Genomic DNA, 23,352 nt, shown 5'->3' on the forward strand with positions numbered 1-23,352 from the left:
AGGTTTTACTTACCATTAACCATGTTCCTTCCTTACAGATTAAGCTAAATCTCTCTATTTTAAAGCATGTATAAATTGATCCTACGTGTTCCCACAGAAACTCCCACTCATGCCAGCTCTAAACAGATTCAGCTTTATGGAAACCAAAATTACTGTGATTTTTTTGTTGTCGTTGTTAAATTCAGTTAGCCATTTCATTCCCATTCACTAATAGAAACAAAAGTTGTAGGGGTTTTCTTTCTGGTTGGTTGATTGGCCAGTTTTTGCTTGTTTTGTTGAAGTGAAGCACTTCACATTTCAAGATGAAATAAACTGCCAAAAACTGCTCAGTAGCCCAAAAATTAAAATCACCCTTCCATTTCATGTCAAATATAACAGTATGATTCAAGCCAAACCAGAACTTTTGGATTTTCTCATTCTGTTATTTTCTCTTCTATCAACATTTCATAATTTGGGTCAAACTTAACCAACATTTTTCTCAGCCACCAAATTAAAAAAAAAAAAAGGAGGACGGGAGAAGAATATTTAGTTCTAGGTGGAAATCAACAGAAAACTATTTTGCTGAGGTCTGGAGTTGATAGAACTACATCAGTCATCAGTAAAATTAGCTCCTACCAAGCCTACCAAGTGCTGACAGAAAGAAAACAGAACTAAGAAACAGATACCAGCCTCAAGGAAGGTACATGCCAGCAGAACAGAATTCCCTGTATTAAAACTCATGAGGGCAACTTCCCCTGAGAAAGATACAGATGGGAGCTCTCCCCAATTTCCCTCAGGGCATAATTTGAGAATACAGCCAGAGATGATTGAATGGTTTGCTGATAATTAGAGAATCATCCACTGACCTTCTCCCCTCTTTCTGTCCCCTGCCCCATTCCCAGCTGTTTAAGTACTTGACTGCATGACCCTGCTGCCTTATCTCAGCTCTGCTACCATTCTGGCTACTAAATTGTCAGCATATATTCAGGCAAAACACTAATCCAGCAAAAAAAAAAAGGGAATATATTTTTCTGGCAGTTTGCAGTTTGAATTAGGTTGTTATGTAGACAGATAAGCGACAAGAAGGCAGCTCTCTACTGTGTTAGTAAATGAATTGATGCATGAAAGGGCCTGATTAGTGCCATGGCAGATACAGGTTGCAGGTTGGGGGTTTAGATCTGTGGAGGGAGGTGCTGGGGCAAGAGAGGGGAGCACTCAGCAGCTTTGCACCATTACACCTTTCATGAAACTGCAGGTGTCGTATCAATTTTAGCCCTAGAGTTTCCTGTCTCCCATTTAACACAAGACTACATGCTGTAATCATAACCTATTTTTTGAAGAGGACAAGGAAGTTGAAGAGACAGACCAATATTCTCCATCCCTACGTCCACAGAGAATGTGGCAAACAAAAATCTGAAGTAATTTTAGGAAGGAAATTATAGAGTAACATACTCCATACTACAAGTCAGAGTTCTCATGGCACTAAGAAAAGGAGCAAATAGCACCAAGTCAGTCCATCTGGCAGATGGTATTTCAGGCATGAGAACCAGATGAGGAGGATAAAACCAGCCAGGATACTACTCTACTGACTGCCTAGGCCAGGACACACAATCAGGCTTCTAGGTTCAACCATCAGCTCTACTCTCTCTATTTTGCATTCATAGATTATGCAACACAAGCAGGGTTCCCCAGGGCTCAGTTCTGAGGCCAGTCTTGTTTAATATTGTTATCAATCATCTGGACAGGGGATCAAGTGCACCCTCAGTAAGTTTGCAGCTGACACCAAATTGGGTAGGAGTGTCAATCTGCTCAAGGGTAGGAAGGCTCTGCAGAGGGATCTGGACAGGCTGGATTGATGGGCTGAGGCCAATTTTATGAGGTTCAACAAGGCCAAGTGCCCAGTCCTGCACTGGGTCACAACAACCTCAGGCAATGCTACAGGCTTGGGGAAGAGTGGCTGGAAAGCTGCCCAGCAGAAAAGGACAGGGGGACTTGGTCGACAGGTGGCTGAATATGAGCAGGCAGTGGGCCCAGGTGGCCAAGAAGGCCAACTTGTATCAGGAATAGTGTGGCCAGCAGGACTAGGGCAGCGACTGTAGCCCTGTACTAAGCACTGGTGAGGCCACACCTCAAATACTGTGTTCAGTTTTGGGCCCCGCACTGCAAGAATGACATTGAGGTGCTGGAGTATGTCCAGAAAGGGCAACAAAGCTGGTGAAGGGTCTGGAAAACAAGTCCCCTAAGGAGGGACTGTAGGAACTGGGATTGTTTGGTCTGGAGAAGAGGAGGCTGAGGGGAAACCTTATTGCTCTCTACAACTACCTGAAAGGAGGTTGTAGTGAGGCAGGGGTTGGTTTCTTCTCCCAAGTAACTAGCAAGAAGACAAGAGAAAATGGCCTCAAGCTGAGTCAGGGGAGATTTAGTTTCTTTACTGAAAGAGTGGTCAGGCAGTGCCCGGAGAGATAGAGTCACCATCCCTGGAGGTATTCAAAAAACATGTAGACTTGGCTCTTCAGAATATGGTTTAGGAGACATGGTGGTGTTTGGCTGATGATTGGACTTGATGGTCTTAAAGATCTTTTCCAACTTTAATGATTCTACAATCCTATAATTCTACAAGGCAGATTTTACACTAGTAGTATCTTTCAGCTGCGATGACTGATATAGAGACTGGGTTAGTTCACAATTGAGGGACTGGAAACACCTCCTTTAATGGCCTTCCTTCTTGTATATGCTAACAGACGACATAAAATTCCTAAAATTTATTTTATTTTTTTAAAACCCCAAGGTTCCCCCTAGTTGCCCTGTGGGTTTTGGTGGGGATTTTCTGTTGGTTTTTTTTTTTTTTGGTTGTTGGTTTAGTTTTTGTTTTCTTGGGTTTTTTTTTGTTTAACAAAGCTTCTATGTGTGTGGCCTTGCATGTTTTGTAAGAGTATTATCCTCTGAAGTAAATTGGATCATTATAGTAAGGTAAGGCTTTGCAATTGTATTTAAGGCCAAATGCAGGGAAATTACAAAGCTGGGAGAAGATTTCGAAGTCTAAAAACAGCAAAGCAGAGCCCTGCTTCTTCAAATTAGAGGAAGATGACATGATGCAGGTCAGCTGAGGTTATATCATAAAAGAGTACAATTAACATTGCTTCAAATTTAAATACTGCTCTTAAGCACCTGGCATGCCCCAGTTGGAACTGATTAAAAGTATGTGCTTAACATCATGGATTTGGATGCGCTCTGCCATTCCTCAAGTAAAGTGAGGCTTCATTAACACTTCTGTTTGTAATGGGAGAAGAGAATTCATACCAAAGAAATCCAGAGCAAACAGTTTCACCTGGATGAGGCTCTCAGAGAGGTGAGAGACTGGTGATAAAAACAAATGTGTGATCTCCAGACATGACAGACACTAGAATTACATTTATTCCACCCCTAGCTATGTGTTTTCAAAATAGACAGCTACTATCTGAATCAGGTGCCAACATTAGAAAGACGAATCATGCTCTAGAGAACGCCTGTGTTTCTACCCTCACTGGTGAACAGGTCTGACTAACTTAGTTATTGCTTTTTCTGCTACAGACCTATATAGCTAGAGCTGAGATTAATTCTTCCCCAGTAATCTGAGATAAGACAGTCCCAGCATGGTGTTTTGTTTTGGTGTTTTTTAAATCTGGTTGTCTTATATTTTGCTTAGGTTCCTATTAAGGACAAAGCATACACTTTCAGGAGAGATACTTTGTCACTCTTTTGCTTACATTTTGAGGCCTAGCTGTGTCTAGAAAACCTCCTTCCTGCCCTTAATGTAATGTAAGAACAGAGCTAGCCAAGAATTCCTGGAGATCTCCGAATTGCAGGCACTGTCAAGCTGGAGCTCCTGCTCAACAGACAGCTTTTGCAGGAACCTGCACTTCAATTTAGGATCAGGCTTGCAATGTGTCCTTCCCAATAATGCATAACATCAAAGCTCTTCCTGGTAGGATTTAAAGGTTTCTGCAAAGAGCCACCTTGGATGATTTCTACTTCATGGAGTCATTGCCGCAAACAGATGTAAAACAGCTGGAGACCTTGGGAGTTGTTCAGGCTACAGGTAGCAATGTGCTAGAGGGCACTTCAATTACCAGGCATACCCAGTGTATTCACACTGGGGGGGCTGTGCCTGAGCCACCCAAGGTGGTGCTTGTACAGGCAAGTGACCAGTGTCTTCACTCCAGTAGCTAAGTGGCTGTTGATGCAAATAAAGCCTTCCAGCCAAACACATTGTTACACTTCCTTCTTGTTACCAAGTTTTTAAAAAGGAAGGTTGAGCTGTGTGCAGCTACTGTGGGCACTGATGTCTGCAAAAGCAGAAAGAGTGTTGAGAGACACCTTCCCATAAAAGAAGTCACAATGGTGTTAGAGAGCATCCCTGAAGACAGACTGAATGGGCCAGGCAGTCCGATGGGAATAGTCAGAGACTGGGAAACTGTTTCCTGGTTTTACTTCTGAAGACTTGTGTAACTGTCCCAAAGAAAGAACATCTGCCTGAGTGTTAATTAGTATTCTGGGAATCTCTAGGCAAGATAAAGAAGGAGGAATGGAGCTCTGAGAACAATCTTAAGATCTGCAAATTTACTGAGTTCTCACTACTCCTGTGGTTCAGGAAATTGCAAACACACTTTATAAGAGGATTCATCAGTTGAAGTTTGCTCAGCAAAAAGCCACCAATGTCATACAGCCAAAGCCTGAAGCAATAGGTTCTCCATCTTCAAGGGTCAGGGGAGTACATCACTAATTCATCTCCACTCCTTCGCTAGAGCATTTTTCAGTAGGTGTTCTTAGCTTCAAAGAGAAGCCCTCTTAATCCGAAATAACTTTACAAGACCTGACAGAAAAAGCTTATATTCATAACTCCCAGTGAGAAATATGCTTCCACTGCAGGTACAGATGTACAATGGGGCAAAGACATGGCCAAAACCCAAATTCAGATGGTATGCATAGTATTTGATAGTAATTTTAATGATGGTAAGCATTTTCAGGTTTTGCACTGTCAGGGGATTTCTCAGTGGATTTCCTCAAAAAGTTTCCTCAGAAAAGAAAGGATTTGGCTACTCTGGTTTCGCATCTTTACCCACTCTCTCACTTAACTCCTTTGAAACAGCTGAGTTTCCCACTTTGATTAAAAGCCAAAGTCTCAAACTCTATTTTTCTACATTGATACAAACCCTCAACTTCACTTCCACAGACTAAGATCTCTGTTCATTACTATTTCTGCTATATCCACTTCTCTGCAAAGGGCCACTGTGTGCTGGAGCAGGTAGCCCTACAGTAGCAACAGCTAGGGCTAGGAACCAGCCTCAGTAAGCACCTGGCCTAGAGAAGGCAAATGCTTTGAGCAGAGTAACTTGTGAGTACCTTCACTTCTATGAATCCTCACTAAACACCTGTAGAAAAAACAAAGGGGAGAAACTCCCTGCCCTAAACCTAAGAATAGACTAAGACATCAGAGGAAGTCCCTGCAGACACCGTTTCACATTCAAACCATGTTTAAAGGAATGGGCATATACTTAAGTTCATTTAAAAGACAGCCAGGAAGACTCAGAAATCTACTGTGGAGGCAGAAGGGGAACAGTGTGTAGGTTGTTGCTACTAGAACATTACTTGCCATCTAATTGGGCTTAGCATGGATTGGGCTCTCTATGTAATGTGACAAAGCTTAAGCTTAACCACTTAAGAGATGAGTACACTTAAGTACAACCTTAGTGAAAAAATAAATCTGTTGAGCAATACCCAATTTTAACAATATTCTAAATGTAATGTTAGCATTCCCCAGATCCATACGTAGTTTACGTAAACTGACTGAATAGCACACAACAGTAACCTCTCATCCCAAATAATCCAACAACATACATACAGATCTCTGGTGTACTTCATTTCCTTTCCTGCCTGAAGTGCACTCAGAACTCTAGGATTCCTTTACTCTTTCCCTCAGAAGTGTTTTGTTATTGACAAATATTACGTCACTGAACTTCCTTTATACTCTCCAGAGACCTAGCTGCCTCTCCAGCAAAGTCTACTAGAGAGTCACATTAACTTGTCATATGACCAGAGAACTATCCATAAGTCTTAACTGATCTCAAAATGTCTTGCTCATTAAACTAATATCATCTTGTCCGACAGCCATATCTGACAATTGTTCAGCAGACAACCTTCCCCTGCTGGCCTGTTCAATGCTGCCTATGGGTATTTATTTTAGTGTCCTGGAAGCAAAGCTGGTGAAGCCAAATTCATGTCACTGCATCCATCACAAGCATCTCCCAACTATTCCCCAGCCATGCATCAGAATTTGGGAATTTTTCTTTTCCTGTCACTAAGTGGATAGAGGAAAAGATGGAGCTTGTTCAACAACGAGTCATGTGTCATCATCTTAGCTATATCACCAGCTATATCCTATCAGTTAGTATGTCATCGTGCCATTCTGTCTTCCAACTTAGTCAAGGAAAGAATAGGGTTTGCTTTTGGGGTTGTTTATTTTTTTGGATGGTTGAGTTTTTGCAGATTTTTTTTTGGTTGGTTGTTTCTTTTTAGAAAAAAACTGCTCTGGATTCATAACATACAAAATTCTTTCAGTTTTGATAGACCTGCACTGCAGGAGAGGTTCAGTCCCGCTTCTCTTCAAAGGGCTTTCGGGAGTACACTGACCCTCCTAGACACCCACCAGTCAGTCTTCAGGCCTATCAGTATATCTGCCTTTTTTTTTTTTTAAATTTCTGCAAGACAGACTAAAGTCCCCATGCTGTGAAGTTTCAGTATCTGCTCCCCAGCAGTTTCTTGAGAGTGTTTGGTGAAAAGGGTCCTTAGGGAAGCCCTGCAGCCCTTGCTAGCAACACCTCTGCCTGCCTCATCTGCTCTCTGTTGTCTCATCTGTTGTTGATCAGTCACCTAACTACAGGCTGGGGAGATAACTATTCTTTCTGCTACCCCATTTGTAATTATTTACAATACAGGGCTTACACACTTCCTTACACAGGCACTATTCTATGGTTATATTACTTCATACAGTACTCATCTATCTTGCCAAGGTGTTAGGAGAGCCTGCAGGACGAGAAGGAGAAGGCACATCTTGATCCCATAATGAAGATGCTATACTTCGTACCTGGTAATAATTAAAAAAAACAGCACACAGCTGCAAAATGTATGGTTAGTTTAAATGGATGGAAATTAAGGGGAAAAAACAAACAAACAAACAGAAAACTCACAAGTATACAGAAATCGACTGTAAGTGTCATAAGCCAGGTTGCTTCCTGAGGTACTTACGGTGCTGTCAGATAGCCTTCCAAGAAGCCAGCTGCATACATGATATCTTCATTGCTTAAGGTCTGACGGCCATAGCCTGCTCTGATCTCCAGAACTCCCCAACCTGTTGTCTGTACAGTGTTGTTGTAGAAACCATAGGCATCTCCACTCCTGTCCAGTTTATTCCTGACCTGAAGGGTTTTTTCAGCTCTATTCCAGTACACAGTTGCATATTGGATTTCTATGGGGTGGAAGAAAGGGGACAAGGGAAACAAAACAGACATGAGTTGGTATTTCCTATCTAATACTGAATGTCAAGACAATATTTTGGCAATTTAAAAAAGTTAATTTGATAGCTTTCTTTCAGGTTTAGGTCTACTATGGAGAGCAACACTAATAATAATATACTGAGGAGCGGCATGAGAACTAAGTGGAGTTTTACCAAGACAAAAGCTTACTGCTAAATATTCTCATGTTGGTCTCCTGGAAATTATCTACAACTCTTTCTGTATAGAGCCCCAACACAGCTAAGTCTTGACATAAAATTCAGAAAAGTATTTCCTTACCTGGCCCAGAAGAAAAATCTACACAAATGTTATTGAAAGTAACTTTAGAAGACAGCATGCCTTAGTAACTGCAAACTATTATAAGGTACTGTTAACTTGGTTTTCTACCTGAAGATTCAAAAGGCTGAAGAAGTTTTCTAAGCTGTCTTTCTGGGCAACTAATCCTGGAGGTGGCGTTACTGAACACAAGCACTAGAACTCAGTGGATCACAGGCTTAAAGACAAAAGCACCACAGGTATGCAATCCTTCATAAAACACACAATCCCTACCATCCATCCAGAACAGAATTGATCCCAAGCTTGAGATGAACGGGAAGTAGGGACACTAGACCACTCACAGTTCTGCTTGAACTGCTGTTTAAAGAAACTTTCCTTATTAGGTGGGTTTTAATCCTGCTAAGCTGAAGAACAAAGTGCAAGGTAAACTACTTTCCAAAACAAAATCCCTACAACTTTAATTCAACCTTCCCCACGATGGGACCTGATTACATCAGCTCTCTATTCATGACTGATCAAATCACTACTATGGTATTGCAAGTGAAAAGAGTTAAGAAGTCACAAGTCAGAGTTCCCAGAATTATTTGAAAAGTTTTAAGGGATAGGTTCATAAACACAACTACTGAGTAATGTTTTTATTCTCCTGACCCTTCTCCAGTGCATGGCAACTAGTCTTGCCAGTTTATAGCAAGAAATTACAATTTGGTTACTACTCCTCACAACAATTCATTTTTTTGCATCATGCCCATAACAGCTGCAAAATAGACAGCTAGATCTAATTCTGGATGATCTCACACACAATACTTGGTATGCATGCTATGATAATGGAACTACAAAAAAAAGGCAATACGATGTCAGCGTAATACCTAATGCTCTTCAAAAATCCATAAGTCATTAAGCAGCTAGTTTGATTTTGAATTAAGTACACCCACTTTTATGCAGTACTCTAACACATAACAAAGAAGCTATTTGTATGAAGAGCCATGACGTATTTGAATTAAAAAATGCAAAAACATTTTCCAAGAACCAAACTCTTTCTCCGACTAATCACTTTTTGACATAGCAGTTACTCGGTTACTTTGAGCCAGTTTTCATCTGTTTGACCAAACTATTGAATATTCTGTGTCATTCAACAGCTAGAAAGCTGTTCTCTCCTAGTGTTCCCGCAAGAACAGCTAAAATTGTTTCTTACAGAGAATTACAGAATGGCTGAGGTTGGAGGGGACCTCTGGAGGTCATCTTGACCAACACCCCTGGCTCAAGCAGTGTCACCTAGAGCAGGTTGCCCAGGATTACATCCTGACAGCTTTGAAGTATCTCCAAGGATGGAGATTTTTACAACCTCTCTGGGCAACCTGTATCGATGTTTGCTCACCCTCATAGTAAAAACATCTCCTGTGTTTCAGTTTGTGCACACTGCCTCTGGTCCTGTCACTGGGCACCATTGAAAAGGACCTGGCTCCATCTTCTTTACACCTTCCCTTCAAGTATTTTTACACATTGATGAGATCCCCCTTGCACCTTCTCTTCTCCAGGTGGAGCAGTCCCAGCTCTCTCAGCCGTTCCTCACATGAGATGCTCCAGTCCCTTAGTCATCTTTGTAGCCCTTTGCCACACTCTTTCCAGTAGCTCCATATCTCTCTTCTACTGGGGAGCCAGCACTGACCCACCACTACAGGCACGTCCTTACCAATGCTGAGCAGGGGGGAAGGATCACCTCCCTCAACTTGCTGGCAACACTCCTCCTGATGCAGCTCAGGAGACAGTTATCCTTCGTCACAAAGACACGCTGCTAGCTCATGCTCAGTTTGGCATCCACCAGGAACCCCAAGACCTTTTCTGCAAAGCTGCTTTCAAAATGGTCAGCCCCCAGCATATATTGGTACACGGGGTTATTCCTCCCCACGTGCAGTACTTGGCATTTCCCTTTGCTGAACTGCATGAGGCTCCTGTCAGCCCATTTCTCCAGCCTGTTGAGGTCTCTCTGAACCATAGCACGACCCTCTGATGTATGAGCCACTCCTCCCCATTATGTATCATCAGCAAACTTGCTGAGGGTACACTCTGCCCCATCATGCAGATCATTAAGGAAGATGCTGAACCGTATCGACCACTGGCATACACCACTAGTTACTGGCCTTCAGCTAGACTTTGTACCACTAAGCATTATGTCAGTCTTCGTGATGTACTAGAGACACTTCTCATGTGAACAGGAAAAGGGTTAGCAAGAACAGAATTTTAATAGGGAAGGAACTGCATTCCCCCCCCCCCCCATTTCTATGAATAGAAGTTTTTACATGAATCTCTATTTAGATATGAGGTCATTGCAAGCACTTGGAACACAGTGTTTAAAAACATGTTTTTCATCTGCCAGGTACTAAGGCTATTTAAAGGACTGAGACATGACAGACTTTGGATAACTCTTCAAGCAGCTATAATTTTACTCTTCTGTTGCCTCCTTAACTATCTTCTAGTAATACATGGGGTAATTGCTACTTCAGCGTAAGGGTAAACATGGGAATCACTCAAGACTGAAACTCTATTAAAAAAAAGAGCAAGCTGATAAGGGTCATCACTGAAGAGAGCCAAAGGCCATCTTAGGAAGCTAAAGCTCACATAGCAAAGAGGTCAGGAAAATGGAGGTCCTGTGACAAGTGGTGCAAGGGGTCAGCGCAGAACACAACTAACCTGTCAAGCAGTAAAAAGGAAGGCTGATTTCAACCAAGAAGCCCATTGCGGGGCAGAGTAGAGATAGGCCACGTGCCCAGTACACAGAGACAGCTGAGGAATGGGTAAAAAGAGCAAGAACAAAATAGGGGAAAAGACAATCATCATATCTCATCTCTTCAGTAGGCTGAGAAGAGGTGGTGAGTAGTCAAGGAAAACCAGGGCAGTGGGGTATTATTAGTGCCCACAGACTACATCAGTATGTCAAAGAAACTTTCTTTGGCCTAAAGCAAAATCGCCATTGCTTTCTTTTTTAAAAAGGCGGCTGATGCCAGTGCCAGACAGCCTGATCCGACGCAGGTATTCTAACAAGGCAGGCTGTGTTTCTTTGTTTTATGCTCTGCCAGAGCATGAACATGCAGAGCTATTTTCAAAAGTCAGAACAAACTTTAAAATTACCCTTGGAGTTTGCCCTGCCCCAACTTCACTATATGACAAATTTAAACTGAAGAAAACCAGGACTAGAAGAAGATGGGAGAGAAGGGGAAATATTATATTACCAGATAATTTCCAACAAACCTGGATCAATGACACCTATGAAACTGCACCTACATAATAAATACACCTACAAAAATAACACCTCACATGCCTTATGAATGCCAGTAAAATTTGTTTGGCTTTTAGAGGAACAGCATCAAGGTAGCTTTCACAGATGTGGCTTAACAATGATGCTGGAAAAGACTATTTCCCATTACTGATCAGCACTACCTTTGTCAAGAAAACCAACCAGAGCTGAAATAAAACACAGATATTCAAGAAGCAACTGCACATTTCCAAACAATCCCATGTGTCCTGCAACAACAGGAACCTTCCCCTTGAATAATGCTGGCATTTTAATGTTTATTTTTGGAGAGCGAGGCAGGGGCCCTGGCATCTCTTACCCCAGCCGTTGTATTGGTAACTTCTTACGTATGAATCACATGCAACATCTCCATGAATCTACAAATCATCCTTTTATCATCAAAGTCAGACTTCGCAATGTGTAGCTGAGAATGCTGACAAGTATTTCAGCCTACTCTGTGCTCTCTAGACTCTGAATAAAGACAAGACTGTGATAATCTGTGGCTATTCCGTAACAGTACTGCTTAGAATAACCTAAATAACAAGCCAAAGCTCACACTATTTATTGCAATGAATGACTCAAAATCCCTGGGGATAAGGTAGGTCAGCGGAGTCACCCTTTGCCTCCGTGCAACCAGCCAGCCAGGAGAACTGCACAGCATCAGCGATGTGCAATTCCACCACGAGCTGTGCAATGCATGGTGGGAGACAGAAGTGGAAAAGTGCAGTGACAAAACAGGCTTGGAAATAAACAAGTGTTCCCTCTCCTTTCTGCAGTTAGTAGGGACTCGGAGGAACCCTTCCTCAAATCGCCTGTTTTTAAAGATACATCAATGCTTCTGCCAAATAAAGGTCCAGAAAGAGGGACTATAGTTGGGAGAGTGCTGGAATTTATTCAACAAGTGAGAAGCATCTGCTTTTTGCCAAGATTCTACCCTAAATAATGGAAAAATGAAGATATTTCAGCTGTGGCTAGGAGGTGGTGGTAGTCCCCTTGAGTTTCAAACTGAAATGCCAAATCTGTTCTCTCTTTTTTGCTCAATACAGGCATTGCCAAGGTTATGTTAAAAGTGGAACTTGTCTTTTATTTGGTGGCATCAGGAGACTGAAAGTACATACATGTTTGTGAGGATATGAAGAAAGCAATTAAAGGAAACACTAAGTGAGAGGACTGAGGCAACATGAAAAAAAAAAGAAATCAGATGCTGAAGAGCACACAAAAGAGTAGCAGTAGCTTGTAATGAAGCAACAGAATGGACAGAGAAGATGAGGAAGAAAACCAAAAAGCAGTACAGTGAGATGGCCCAAGACAATCTAACAAACATACTATTTGATAACTGCCACTAGTATTTATTAAACAAATTACACCTACAAAAATAACACCTGACATGCCTTAAGAATGCCAGTAAAATTTATTTGGCAATATGCAACAGCTTCTTTTCCTTACCATAAGTTGTTTTTAAAACATACCTATATCTAGACAGGCTATTGGACTTCCTAATTAGAGAAATTAGCAGAACTCCCTCTTCTTTGCAGATGAAAGAGCTACACGGTTAGGGCATGAGAATTAATATTCACATTTTTCCTTAGTCTGAGCAACAAGGTAACTCACAAGCAATGAAGCACTGGTTAGGTTGTATGTAACAAGCCAAGTTAACAACCATGAGCATCTCCTAATAACCAGAAAACCACTGGCTTCCTTAACTACTAATTTTTATCTATATTTTACATCCTTATTTTATCTATGGCTTTTCAAAGGTGAAGCCTTTTTTTGTAGAGGTGTTCAGATAGTTTCATTATTTAGTGGAAAGGGTATAGGTGGAGTCTATCACTCTACTGTTTCACTGAAAACTAGTTTTGCACAACTCAGAAACATAAAAAAACCTAGCACAAAGTTGCACATCTCCTTTTTTCACATACCCTCTCCTACAGCTGATGTTCAGTAGTGAAGACTATATTAAGATGGTATAGCATTTAAATATTTCAGGTCCACCACAATAAGAAGCATCTGATGTTTCTGTTCAATTTTGTGATTTGATAGAGGTTGTCCTATTTTCCCATTAACAATTTTAGAACCATCCTTTTAACTGTTTAAAAATGGTTGAAATCTCTGTTGTACTTTAGAGGCATACAAAGTACAGTTATGATTGAAATCTATTACAAAACAAATGTTAAGTACTTCAGGACTTCTTTAGAGATTAGCTTAAACCACACAAGAACTTCACACGAAACCCAGAATTTCCAATTAAAAGAGTAAATGTTTTCTTGTTCTGCTTGATTTTAAGCCATTTGCATTTTCTATTCTACTGGTCTTAATTCATCCTATTTCCTCATACATTTCAGGTCTAAGTAATTTTTCAATTTACCTCTAACAGGCCTGTCATTATTTGAAGCCTAATCCCCCGATTTGTGCCTACGTGAGAGAGATGCAATATTCAAATGTGAACCATAAATTACAAGTTTGAGTCTTGTACAGTTTTTGTGTTCACAAGGACGCTTACTAGGAAAGCTTGGCTGATGCAGAAAACTTGCCAAAACAGTTATAGGTCCTCCACAGCGGAAACAAAATTAATAATTTCACAAGTAGCTTCACGAATGTCATGGTCCCTAAATGTAAGTAATTTTTACCTAAGAACATTCTCTAGAAACAGTTTCCAAACATTATGATGAAGAATCTTCAAGGCATTCAAAATGCTAAAGAACAATGAACCAATTTAAAAAAAAAAAAATCTAGACAATTCACAGTGCTGCAGGCCAAGTTTACCCCATTAAATAGCCTAAAGGCTATTTGCTACTTAGTAGTTTTCTACCAGTATTTCAATTATGATGTGAGGAATCAGTCGGGTGTTAGCTGAAACTATATACCCTAAACTTCCTTTCATTCCCTCTGCATGATTCACAGTTCACCCTTCCTTCAGTCTTGCTAATATAGTACTAGAAGTTTTTGCCAATTCAGGTAAGATTTGAAAAGTAGATCTGCAAGATGAGGTAGGACTGTCAGCAAAATGAGATGCTTGTAACAATTTGGACTTTCAAACAACTGTTACCTTAATTTCTCCCTGTTTTGTGGAAATTCCTAGTTAATTTATTAATTGCCTAGAAGATAAGCACTGAATCTAGCCCTTAAGATCCTCTGAATTAATTGAAAGCAGCGGAAGAGTGAAACATTCGCCTGCTGAGATTTGCTCCCCAACAACCCTACTATTACCATCAGTACAAATGGTATCCAGAATTCTCTAATGGGCATTCTGCTCTAAAAGGCTGCTCTTTGTCACTAACTTTTACTGACCCTCCAGAGGCATCTTCACTTTCACATACTCCACACTTGCTCACCATCTCTTACATTCCCTCCTTTAGTAACTCCATTCCCTATGCTTCCTGTTGCTGGTAAACACATTTAATACTTAGGAATCTTTTAAATTTTTTTTTATTTCAATGTTCATACCTGACTGGCATGTCTTTTCTAGCACATAGGTAGCTGCTACAGTGTACGCCCACAGGTGCAATGTTTCTCAAACATACTAAGCAGAAATTAAATTTTTAAGCGGGAAGACGAGATTCTATAGAAAACTGTGAAGCTCACCAAAATGTGCCTTCGTGGCATTTGCCAAAATCTGCTTCCATCCAAATCTGACACTGAACATGCAACAAGAACAAAGCTCTAAAATCAGGACACAGAAAAGCTACGGCAGTCAACAGAGTAAGATAAAAAGTGTTAGAAAAGTTTCAGTTATTGAATTACCCTAATTGGAGCCTTTCAGCTTTGACTGAAAAAGTACCTTATGCAAATACATGATGAAAACAGCCATGAGCACAAGATTAGCGGTGTTTGTACCATAGAAAACAACTTCAATTTTTAATTTAATCAGATATTGGTAAATCACTTACTCTAATGGCAGCACAGGTCTATCTACTCAGAAAACATCAGATCACGCATAGGTACGAATTCTGAAACGCAGATGATGACCTGTACGCGCAAGCTAGCGCCAAAACCCCTGTTAAAGACGTAAGTCGTGGCATGCTGTAGGCCACAGCACCAAAACGCTGTGTCCATCCTAAATGACTCCCATGCACGCATATTACATTAAAACCCAGCACCACCGGGAGCTCGAGGAAGCTTCTCATCTGCTAAATTCTCTGTTTGGTTCCCTTCGCCCATGTCGGGAGCGGGACAGATGTTTGGAAGGCACGCAGGAATGAAGTGCCAGCACTTAACACCCACGAGGCACCGGGGCCGAGCCTGCCCGGGCCGGCGGGCCATGAGGCGCTCTCGCAAGCAGGGCCATGAGGCAGCCGGGACCCTCCACGGCCTGCAGGGTCCCTCCGGGGGCTGGACGGGCTTTACGACTCCAGCGCTGCCGGGGGTGCGAGGCCCCGGGCCGCCTCGAACCCGCTTTCAAGGCGGGGAGCAGTGAGGAGCTGCTGCCCAAGGCGAGGCGCGGAGCCCAGCAAGTCCCCCGGGACGCGCCGGGGCGAGCCGCGCTGCCTCCTCGGGAGCCGTGGCAAGAGTCCCAGGCCGGGCTGCGCCGGCGGGACGGCTCCTCCCCGCCGCCCGGCACCCCCGGGGCTGAGGGCAGCCCCGCTGTCCGCCTCCCTCCCTCCCTCCCTTCCTTCCGCGAGTGACGGGGCCCCGGGGCAAGGTCCCCCCAGCCGCCCCCTCAGGGCCGGCCTCCCGCCGTCCCGCTTGCCTCACCTGCTCGGCCCCCCGCCGCCGCCCACAGGAGGACGAGCCCCCAGCAGCAGCACACGCCACCGCCGAGCCGGGCCATGCTGCTGCTCCCCCGCGCCTCCTCTGGGCACTGGGAGGCGGCGGGACTTTAAGAAGTTCCCTCGCTCAGGGCAGGTCTCACCGCTGCCCCCGCCTCCTCCGGCGCCCGCCCCGGCGCCCCGTGCTGGGGTGGCCGTGCCCGGGTGAAGGCTGTCCCCCGGCCGCTCCCCGCCGGCTCCGGAATGTGCCCCGGGGCAGGCCGGCAGAGGTGGCCGCTTCTCACACCGCGCTTCCCGCCCAAAGCGTCGCGGCGGAGTCCCCGAGGCGGCTGTCGGGCCCGGGGCCGCCGGCTGCCCGTCCGGCACGCTGCCCGGCACGCTGCCCTCAGTGCCCAGCCGGCGTGCTGGCCGTGATGGCAGAAAGCGCTGGGGAAGGCGTTAAGTCAAGCTGGGTGCCCATGGTCCTGACATCTTTTTGACCCTGGGGCTTGTTCGGAGCCCCCGAGACCTGGCCAGGATGTGGGGTTTGCTCAGGCTGAGGTCAGGCATCGTCACCCCACGGTCCGGCCTCGTATGGCACGAGGCAGGGAGGAAGGAGCCCCAGGCTGGCGCCCACTGGGCCACTGAGCTGCCAAGAGTGATCAACCGAAAAGGGGCGAAGGCTTATCAGGAAAGGCCCCCATAAAGCAACAGGAGTTACGTGGTGTCTTATCAAACTATGTATTTTACATCAGAGGGAGAGCAGCTGATGACCTTGTTCATAAGAACAACCACTGTGCACGTCCCAGCAGAAAAGCTGAGGGATGCTCATTTCCTTAGGGTTTACAGACAGGGTCAACTTCCCATGGGGTCTTCCCCTGCCCCCATGATTCAGATCGTATTGAGATGCTGCCTTTTCTTCTCCCTCAGTGTCGGATATTCTACTACTGTCCTAAAAGAACCATTATTAGGACTTTGTGTTTCAGTAATTGTTTAAGATAGTTCAAATTTGATACCGGTGCCTGTAATAGCCTCATGTAACAAGGTCACATGCCAACCAGTTCAGGCCAAATACCAAGGCTTGGCCTCAAGCCCAGGGTAAGAGCACTATAATACTACTGTCAGCTCCAGGGATCCTTCCATACCCATTGCTGTTTTGTTCTGGGCTACTTCTCACTAAAAGATAAGGATAAAACACAGTGCTGTTACTTTTTATTTTTGCCTCCCTAGTGAAAAGTAACTCTTGAATGCCTAATCATGAATGGAGGATTGCTTTAAGGAATGTTTTCCAAAGGTTTTTTCAAATGAGATGTCATTTGAAAATGACATTGAAATGACCTGTCACATGCTGCTCTCAGTTTGACTACATTGGTGAAGTAAAATATAAAATGGTGTTTTCCATAGAATTCCCTGTATAGGATTACCACAGGAAAAAAAAAAGTACTTAAAACAAGATTCTCTGTGTACAAGTGATGGGCGTGGCCAGGAATTGGACACACATGCAAACTAGGGTAGAGAGCACAAATACGCAATGCTGAAACGGGGAGGGGGGAGTGTGGATGCATGACAAAAATGAGATGGAGACAAGGGTGGAGTCTGATATGACCAAAACTACAAAGCTCTTGTGTATTTGGAAAGATTCACTTCCACCAGCAGCCAGCCCAGGGATTCACAGAATTTTTGTGTGTGTGAGTTAAGTTCAAATGAATGATGATGGTTCAGCCAAAATCCTTTCCACTTAGGTTTTTAATACAACATTTCACTGCTTAAAAAAAACAGGAGAGGTAAATGACTGGACCTTCAGTGGCAGATGGCTGATGGTAGAGGGCTCTTTGATCTAACATTTGATAACAAGATGCAATGGCGAAACATTGAATCTAAGATTCAAACCAGAAACCAGGAGCAAATTTTTAAAAAGGGTAGTCAAAATTTATTTTATTGTGATGTATGGGTGACAGATATGTGCAGGGACAGAACCATGTAGAAAATAAACCTAAGAGAAGACGGGTCCATCGACTCATTGCTAAGGTAACTATTTATCATCAAAGAATTACATTAAATTTATGATCTGAAGAATGCAGGAAAGAGAAGGGCTACTGAAAACTAAACACTTCAGTTGTGTCAATCAGTGTCAGCAGACATTTGCTGTAAAATAATATGTATCTCAGAGGTGCCAATGATGGAACACAAAACTCCTCTTTAATTTAGATCACTTCAAAGATCAGAGCAACTCTGCTTAAAATAATAGTAGTAGCGGGCTTCTTCAGGCCTGAGGAGCCCAGTACTTGTCACTGCATTACAGCTATGCTTGCTGAACGTAACCTGGCAGGTAGCTAAACACCACAGAGCCGCTCACTTGCCCCCCCCACCCCCAGGGGGATGAGGGAGAGGATCGGAAGGGCAAAAGTAAGAAAACTAGTAGGTTGAGATAAGAACAGTTTAATAATTAAGTTATAATAATAATAATAACAATAATTTTAAACATTGTAATGAAAAGGAAAACAATGAGAGAGAGAGAGAGAAACAAAACCCAGGACAAACAAGTGATGCAGCTACTTACCACTGTCCCAGCTGATGCCCAGCCAGTCCCAGAGCAGTGATCGCTGCCCCGCAGCCAACTCCCCCCAGCTTATATCCTGGGCATGACATCATATGGTATGGAATATCCCTTTGGCCAGCTTGGGTCAGCTGTCCTGTCCTCCCAGCTTCTTGTGCACCTCCTCGCTGGCAGAGTATGGGAAGTTCAAAAGTCCTTGACTTAGTGTGAACGCTGCTTAGCAACAACTAAAACATCAGTGTGTTATCAACATTATTCTCATACTAAATCCAAAACACAGCACTTGGCATAGGAAGAAAAACTACTAGGAAGAAAATTAACTTTATCCAGCTGAAACCAGGACAGAGATACAGCAGCCAGAATAGTCCAGTGGTACCAAGAAGCACAGCAGTCACACCCAAGAATGCAGACATAGAGATGAAGCTTGTTGCTTGGCACCACAGGGGAGGAAATAGCAGACTTTATACTTTTTTACTGTACTGGTAGTCTTTTTAATACATACCAGTTTTAGAATACCAGACAATTTTTTCTATTCTTATCCCAGTGAGCACTTCCATTGGGACAGTATTAGTATCAGTCCAAGTTTAAGATGGGTTACATATTATCCGAAAGCTGCGCCACTTGGTTACATGCTATCTGCTATTTTTGTCTATATCTTCTTCCTGGGTGTAGGAATTTGCATTCATTAGGCAAGAGTAGAAGCCCAACAGCACCTCCTGATTTATTTTTTCCAGGAAGCTTTGTACTTCAGATCTGTCTGTTTATACCTGGGTGGTTCTTTGTGTGTGTGTGTTCTTACAAAGATGGTTTAGGCTGATAAAGAAAAAACACAGGCAACTGGCTTGCTCTTTTTTAACATTTTTAGGTTGTTTACTTGGACAAAAATGCTGTTCAGAACCATAAAAGAATGATTGTGTACCAAGTTTTATGGTTTTAATACTGACCAATATTTGACAACGGTGAAAGAAGTAGCTCTGCTTTGAAAGCCACCAATGCAGAAGAGGCCTTTGCAAAAATTTCATTCACTAGTTGTTATTTCTTCATGTGAATGCTGATTTTCTTTTACGTATGTCACCTGTATTTTGGTTGCTTTTTAAAGCTGTTTGTAAATAGCATGCTGTCAGTTAATGAGTAAGCCATTTCATTAAAACCTGAGTTCTGCCTCGTTCTGAAACTTCATCCAAAAGTTGAATTGAAAGTTTCTGAGGTTTAAGAAATTCACATAAGTTTGTTTTCTTCATTTCTGTTGCACTTCTGATTTTCAGACAGAAGCAGAAGTGGAGAAAAGATATGAAAGTATCTGTTTTTGTAAAATTTCCAGTTTCATTCTGCCAGCCCAAGAGATTCAGATAAGCTTTAGAAACCATACCACTTCTGGAGTTATCTCCCAAGGTAAATAACAGAAGTGTTGTCTCTTGAACAAAGTCAACTTGATTAAACAAAACATGGGAGACACAGGGGAAAACAACAGAAGAAGCAAAATGGCAACATATTCAGGATTTACATATGATATGTTTAATGTTATTTTCAAATATATTACAGCAAATCTTTCTTCAAATAAAAATTACACATTAAATACAACATTTTAAAATCATTACAAATTAAGGCTTTGCTGCTAATATTTTCAGAAGTGGATTATTGAACAGGCTATCACATTTTAAAAACTAATCAAAACAAGCAAAAAAATATTTTCTAGACTCAAGTGCAGAAATTTTCATTTACCTTAAATCAGGCTGCTTAAGTCTTACTGAAGTCACCTGACAATTTTTACATTACAGTGAAGAGAGGTTTGATTTATTGATAGCAGGTCAGATGGCAGAAAGCATGCTTGAAAAGGTATTTTCTTTCTCCTTCAGCTGAGAGTATCCGTCTCCAGCCTTCACAAGCAGTACTCCAGAGAGTTGCTGCAGGTTTTTGAGTCATAGTAGATATCCACTTTTAAAAATATGTGGCAGAATTCTCTGCGCTGGCCAGTTGCAGGTATTCCAGGGTACCTGATCGGTAGCTAGCTACCCGTGAAATCTCCCGTGTCTTGAACCCTTCTTTTTCCCTTTTCTGAAGAATATTTGTTATCATCTCTGCTAAGTCATCTTGTAATCGCTGCTGATTCTCCCTGAAAGCGACAGGATGGAAAAAAAATATTCAGTGATTCATGTTTTTAGTGATCCCCAGGTCCCCAGTGGGTTTTAAACATTTCTATGCTATGTTTATCTTCATGACATTCTCATACTACTGATAGAAAGTGTGGGCAGAACCAAATATAGGTTCTGGATTTGGGAATAGAATTCAGAATTTACATGTGATTTTTCCAGATAGCATGGCTCACTGTCTCTGCAGAGGAGATCTGTAGCTGTGTCATTATCGACCTTAAAAAAATTCCAGCATCATTTGCTTGAAAAGGAAGACATAAATTAGATTAATTCCAAATCAAAATCAATTCTAGCTCTCAACACCACTACTGGTGCCAGGATTCCCACTATTCAATTTCAGGTGGTCTTCAGTAACAGATTTGCCACCTTTTCATAAATTTCTGCAGTGTGTCTGGCTTTTAGTGGAGTACCCCACATATGACAACTTTAAAGGGTAATTTTATCAGTCACAGCCTATATGAGGAAGCAAAACCAAAAACATCACTGACCACTGTAATCCAGCTCAAGAGGTACTTTCAGTAGATTAATTCCAAAATAATTGCCAATTCGATAATCCTGATAGTCTCAGCTGATCTTATTAATTCAAAAAAGGAGTTCTGAGTTTACAAAAGAGTAATTTCCTGCTCAGCCCAGAGACAAACACTTGTACTTTATTTAATTGCTCCAAGCTGTACTGAAGCACTGCCATTTCAAAGCAGATGGCACCAAATTCCCACTTAGTAAATAGCGACTGTACACAGTTTAGAGCAGAAAGTGAGGAACTTCAATATTGAGTGAGTTTGCAGGAAATAATGCAGTACTTTTATGCAAAATACACACAAAATTGACACAACCAGTTATCCTGACTTGAATTTGGCATAGTTTCTCAAAAACAGCACTTCCACTATTACTACATTTTATTTAATACTAATGAAAAATGATGGCTTAGTTCCAAAGCATCAACCTAATTTTTTTCTTGATAACTTATCTCTTATGCATTTGAAAGTAATATTTTGTTCAATTTTTAAAGACTTTATGCCTGTGCAATATTACAGTAACTTTGTCCACCTCTTCTAGCAGAATACTGCTCAAAATCCTCAAGTTTCATTCCTTCTACAGATTCCCCCACAAGAGCTCACAGGCAGAACATGGTATTACAGAGAGCTGCAAATTCAGTTGCAGTAATCCTCTCACTATACTGTCACACACAGGTGCCTTTAGGACTAAAATTTTGGAAATATTAATGTTTTTCATTTTTCTGTCCATCTCTTCCACTTACCACATCCACAGCTTGCCCTGTAAGTCGTATTTCCCTTCCAAGGAAATGAACCTGTTAAGCACTTATATATGCAAATAACCTTCAGCACACGCATAGTCCCATGTCATGAATATTTACACGTTTATAAGCACATACACTGTTAATCCTTTAAGTACAGAAGGCAAGTTGAGTGGTTTTAAAAAACCACAAGTGCCAGGGAGAAACAATGAAGGCTAAAGTGCTAAGACTGGGAATTTCTCTTCACTTTTCACATATAAAGAGCGTCTTACACAGAAGGAGGCGTTGGTAGATTGTATTTCTTGTCCTCAGTACCCGTCAACCAGTAGGTAATCTCTGTTCCTCTGCCCTAGATATGCATGACAAAGAAAAGAAAGCACAATTTAGGGATTAGAATGTGATTTCCTGCAGTTAATTTACTTAAAATCACAGAATCACAGAATCACAGATTGGAAGTGACCTCAGGGATCATCTAGTCCAACCTTTCTAGGAAGAGCACAGTCTAGACAAGATGGCCCAGCACCCCGTTCAGCCGACTCTTGAAAGTGTCCAATGTGGCCAAGTCAACCACTTCCCTGGGGAGATTATTCCAACGGTTGACTGTTCTCACTGTGAAAAATTTTCCTCTCATGTCCAATCAGAATCTCCCCGAGGGCGCTGCATTGCACATTGCCATGTTTCCCGTTGCTTGTTTTCAGTAACTGATGCTCACAGCAAAGGATTAAAATCAGACATGAGAAGAAGAATAATGGGGGAGATGCAGCTGCACACCCACTCCCTTGTTCCATGACCTGAAACACATGCCATGGGAGAGGTGAGCTGTACTGCCTGCCATCAGCTCCCAAGTACAGACATCTGCCAAGTGTAACAGGCTGAAATAGATTGGTAGATAGACAGTCAGGTAGTGGAGCGTGAGCAAATTAACAATAAATTCAGCTTCCCTTCCATCAGATTAATTCAGAATTTTCTAAGTGATGTGTTTCATTTATTCTCCACGTCTTTATGTTGCTTTAATTTATGACTGAGGGAGCTCTTCATTGCCTGCATTGTCTTTATAGAAGTGTCTTCAACCACTAGAGACTGTGATACCAATTGATCTGTAACTCTTGTTCTCCAGCTGTAAATTAAGTTGCAGGGTAAAGGCTACCTTCAAGTACGTTTCTCCTCTCACTTCATACTGGAACCGGCAGTCTGTTCTTTTCAGAATGTTAATAGTGGAACCACTTACATGAATCCTTAAAGCTAAAAAAATAAAGACACAACAAAAGCTCAGTCTGGAAATGTACCACGTAATCGTATTAAGTATATGTGAAAACTGGTGCTATAGCAGAAGCTCCTCCAATTATTATCAACATAAATTCTGAGAGTCAAATTAAATGAGAACCAATTATATGGCTGTATGAAAAATCTGACTCCAGTGCATAGCATTGTATCTAGGGAGGAATAGCTGGTAGAGCCATTGATCTGAAATACAGGTGACTATGGGATCTGTAATATTTAGATGCCAAAAGGAAAAAGAATTGGGAGTATTTTACACTGACAAGAGTCATGTGAAGACACTGGGCAGAAGGAAGACAAACTGGCTCTTGGCACAGTTCCCTAATGGTGAAG

The 23,352-nt window shown here is 42.2% G+C and overlaps 2 protein-coding genes across 2 annotated transcripts in view; both read right to left on the bottom strand.

Moving 5' to 3' along the window:
• Nucleotides 1–15,965, bottom strand: part of PLBD1 (phospholipase B domain containing 1) — a 40,679-nt gene extending 24,714 nt beyond the window's left edge. The window contains exons 1-2 of the mRNA XM_064452969.1: nucleotides 15,787–15,965; nucleotides 7,264–7,483 (exon numbers count right to left, since the gene is read on the bottom strand). Of these exons, the coding sequence (XP_064309039.1) occupies nucleotides 7,264–7,483; nucleotides 15,787–15,862 (296 nt within the window). The 5' untranslated portion in view covers nucleotides 15,863–15,965. The remainder of the gene's footprint in view (nucleotides 1–7,263; nucleotides 7,484–15,786) is intronic.
• A 3,863-nt stretch (nucleotides 15,966–19,828) lies between these two features.
• GUCY2C (guanylate cyclase 2C) overlaps nucleotides 19,829–23,352 on the bottom strand; it is a 45,775-nt gene continuing 42,251 nt past the window's right edge. Inside the window, exons 25-27 of the mRNA XM_064459590.1 lie at nucleotides 22,889–22,983; nucleotides 22,014–22,090; nucleotides 19,829–20,449 (exon numbers count right to left, since the gene is read on the bottom strand). Of these exons, the coding sequence (XP_064315660.1) occupies nucleotides 20,275–20,449; nucleotides 22,014–22,090; nucleotides 22,889–22,983 (347 nt within the window). The 3' untranslated portion in view covers nucleotides 19,829–20,274. The remainder of the gene's footprint in view (nucleotides 20,450–22,013; nucleotides 22,091–22,888; nucleotides 22,984–23,352) is intronic.

Source organism: Phalacrocorax carbo, chromosome 1, assembly GCF_963921805.1.
Source record: "Phalacrocorax carbo chromosome 1, bPhaCar2.1, whole genome shotgun sequence".
Lineage (NCBI taxonomy): Eukaryota > Metazoa > Chordata > Aves > Suliformes > Phalacrocoracidae > Phalacrocorax > Phalacrocorax carbo.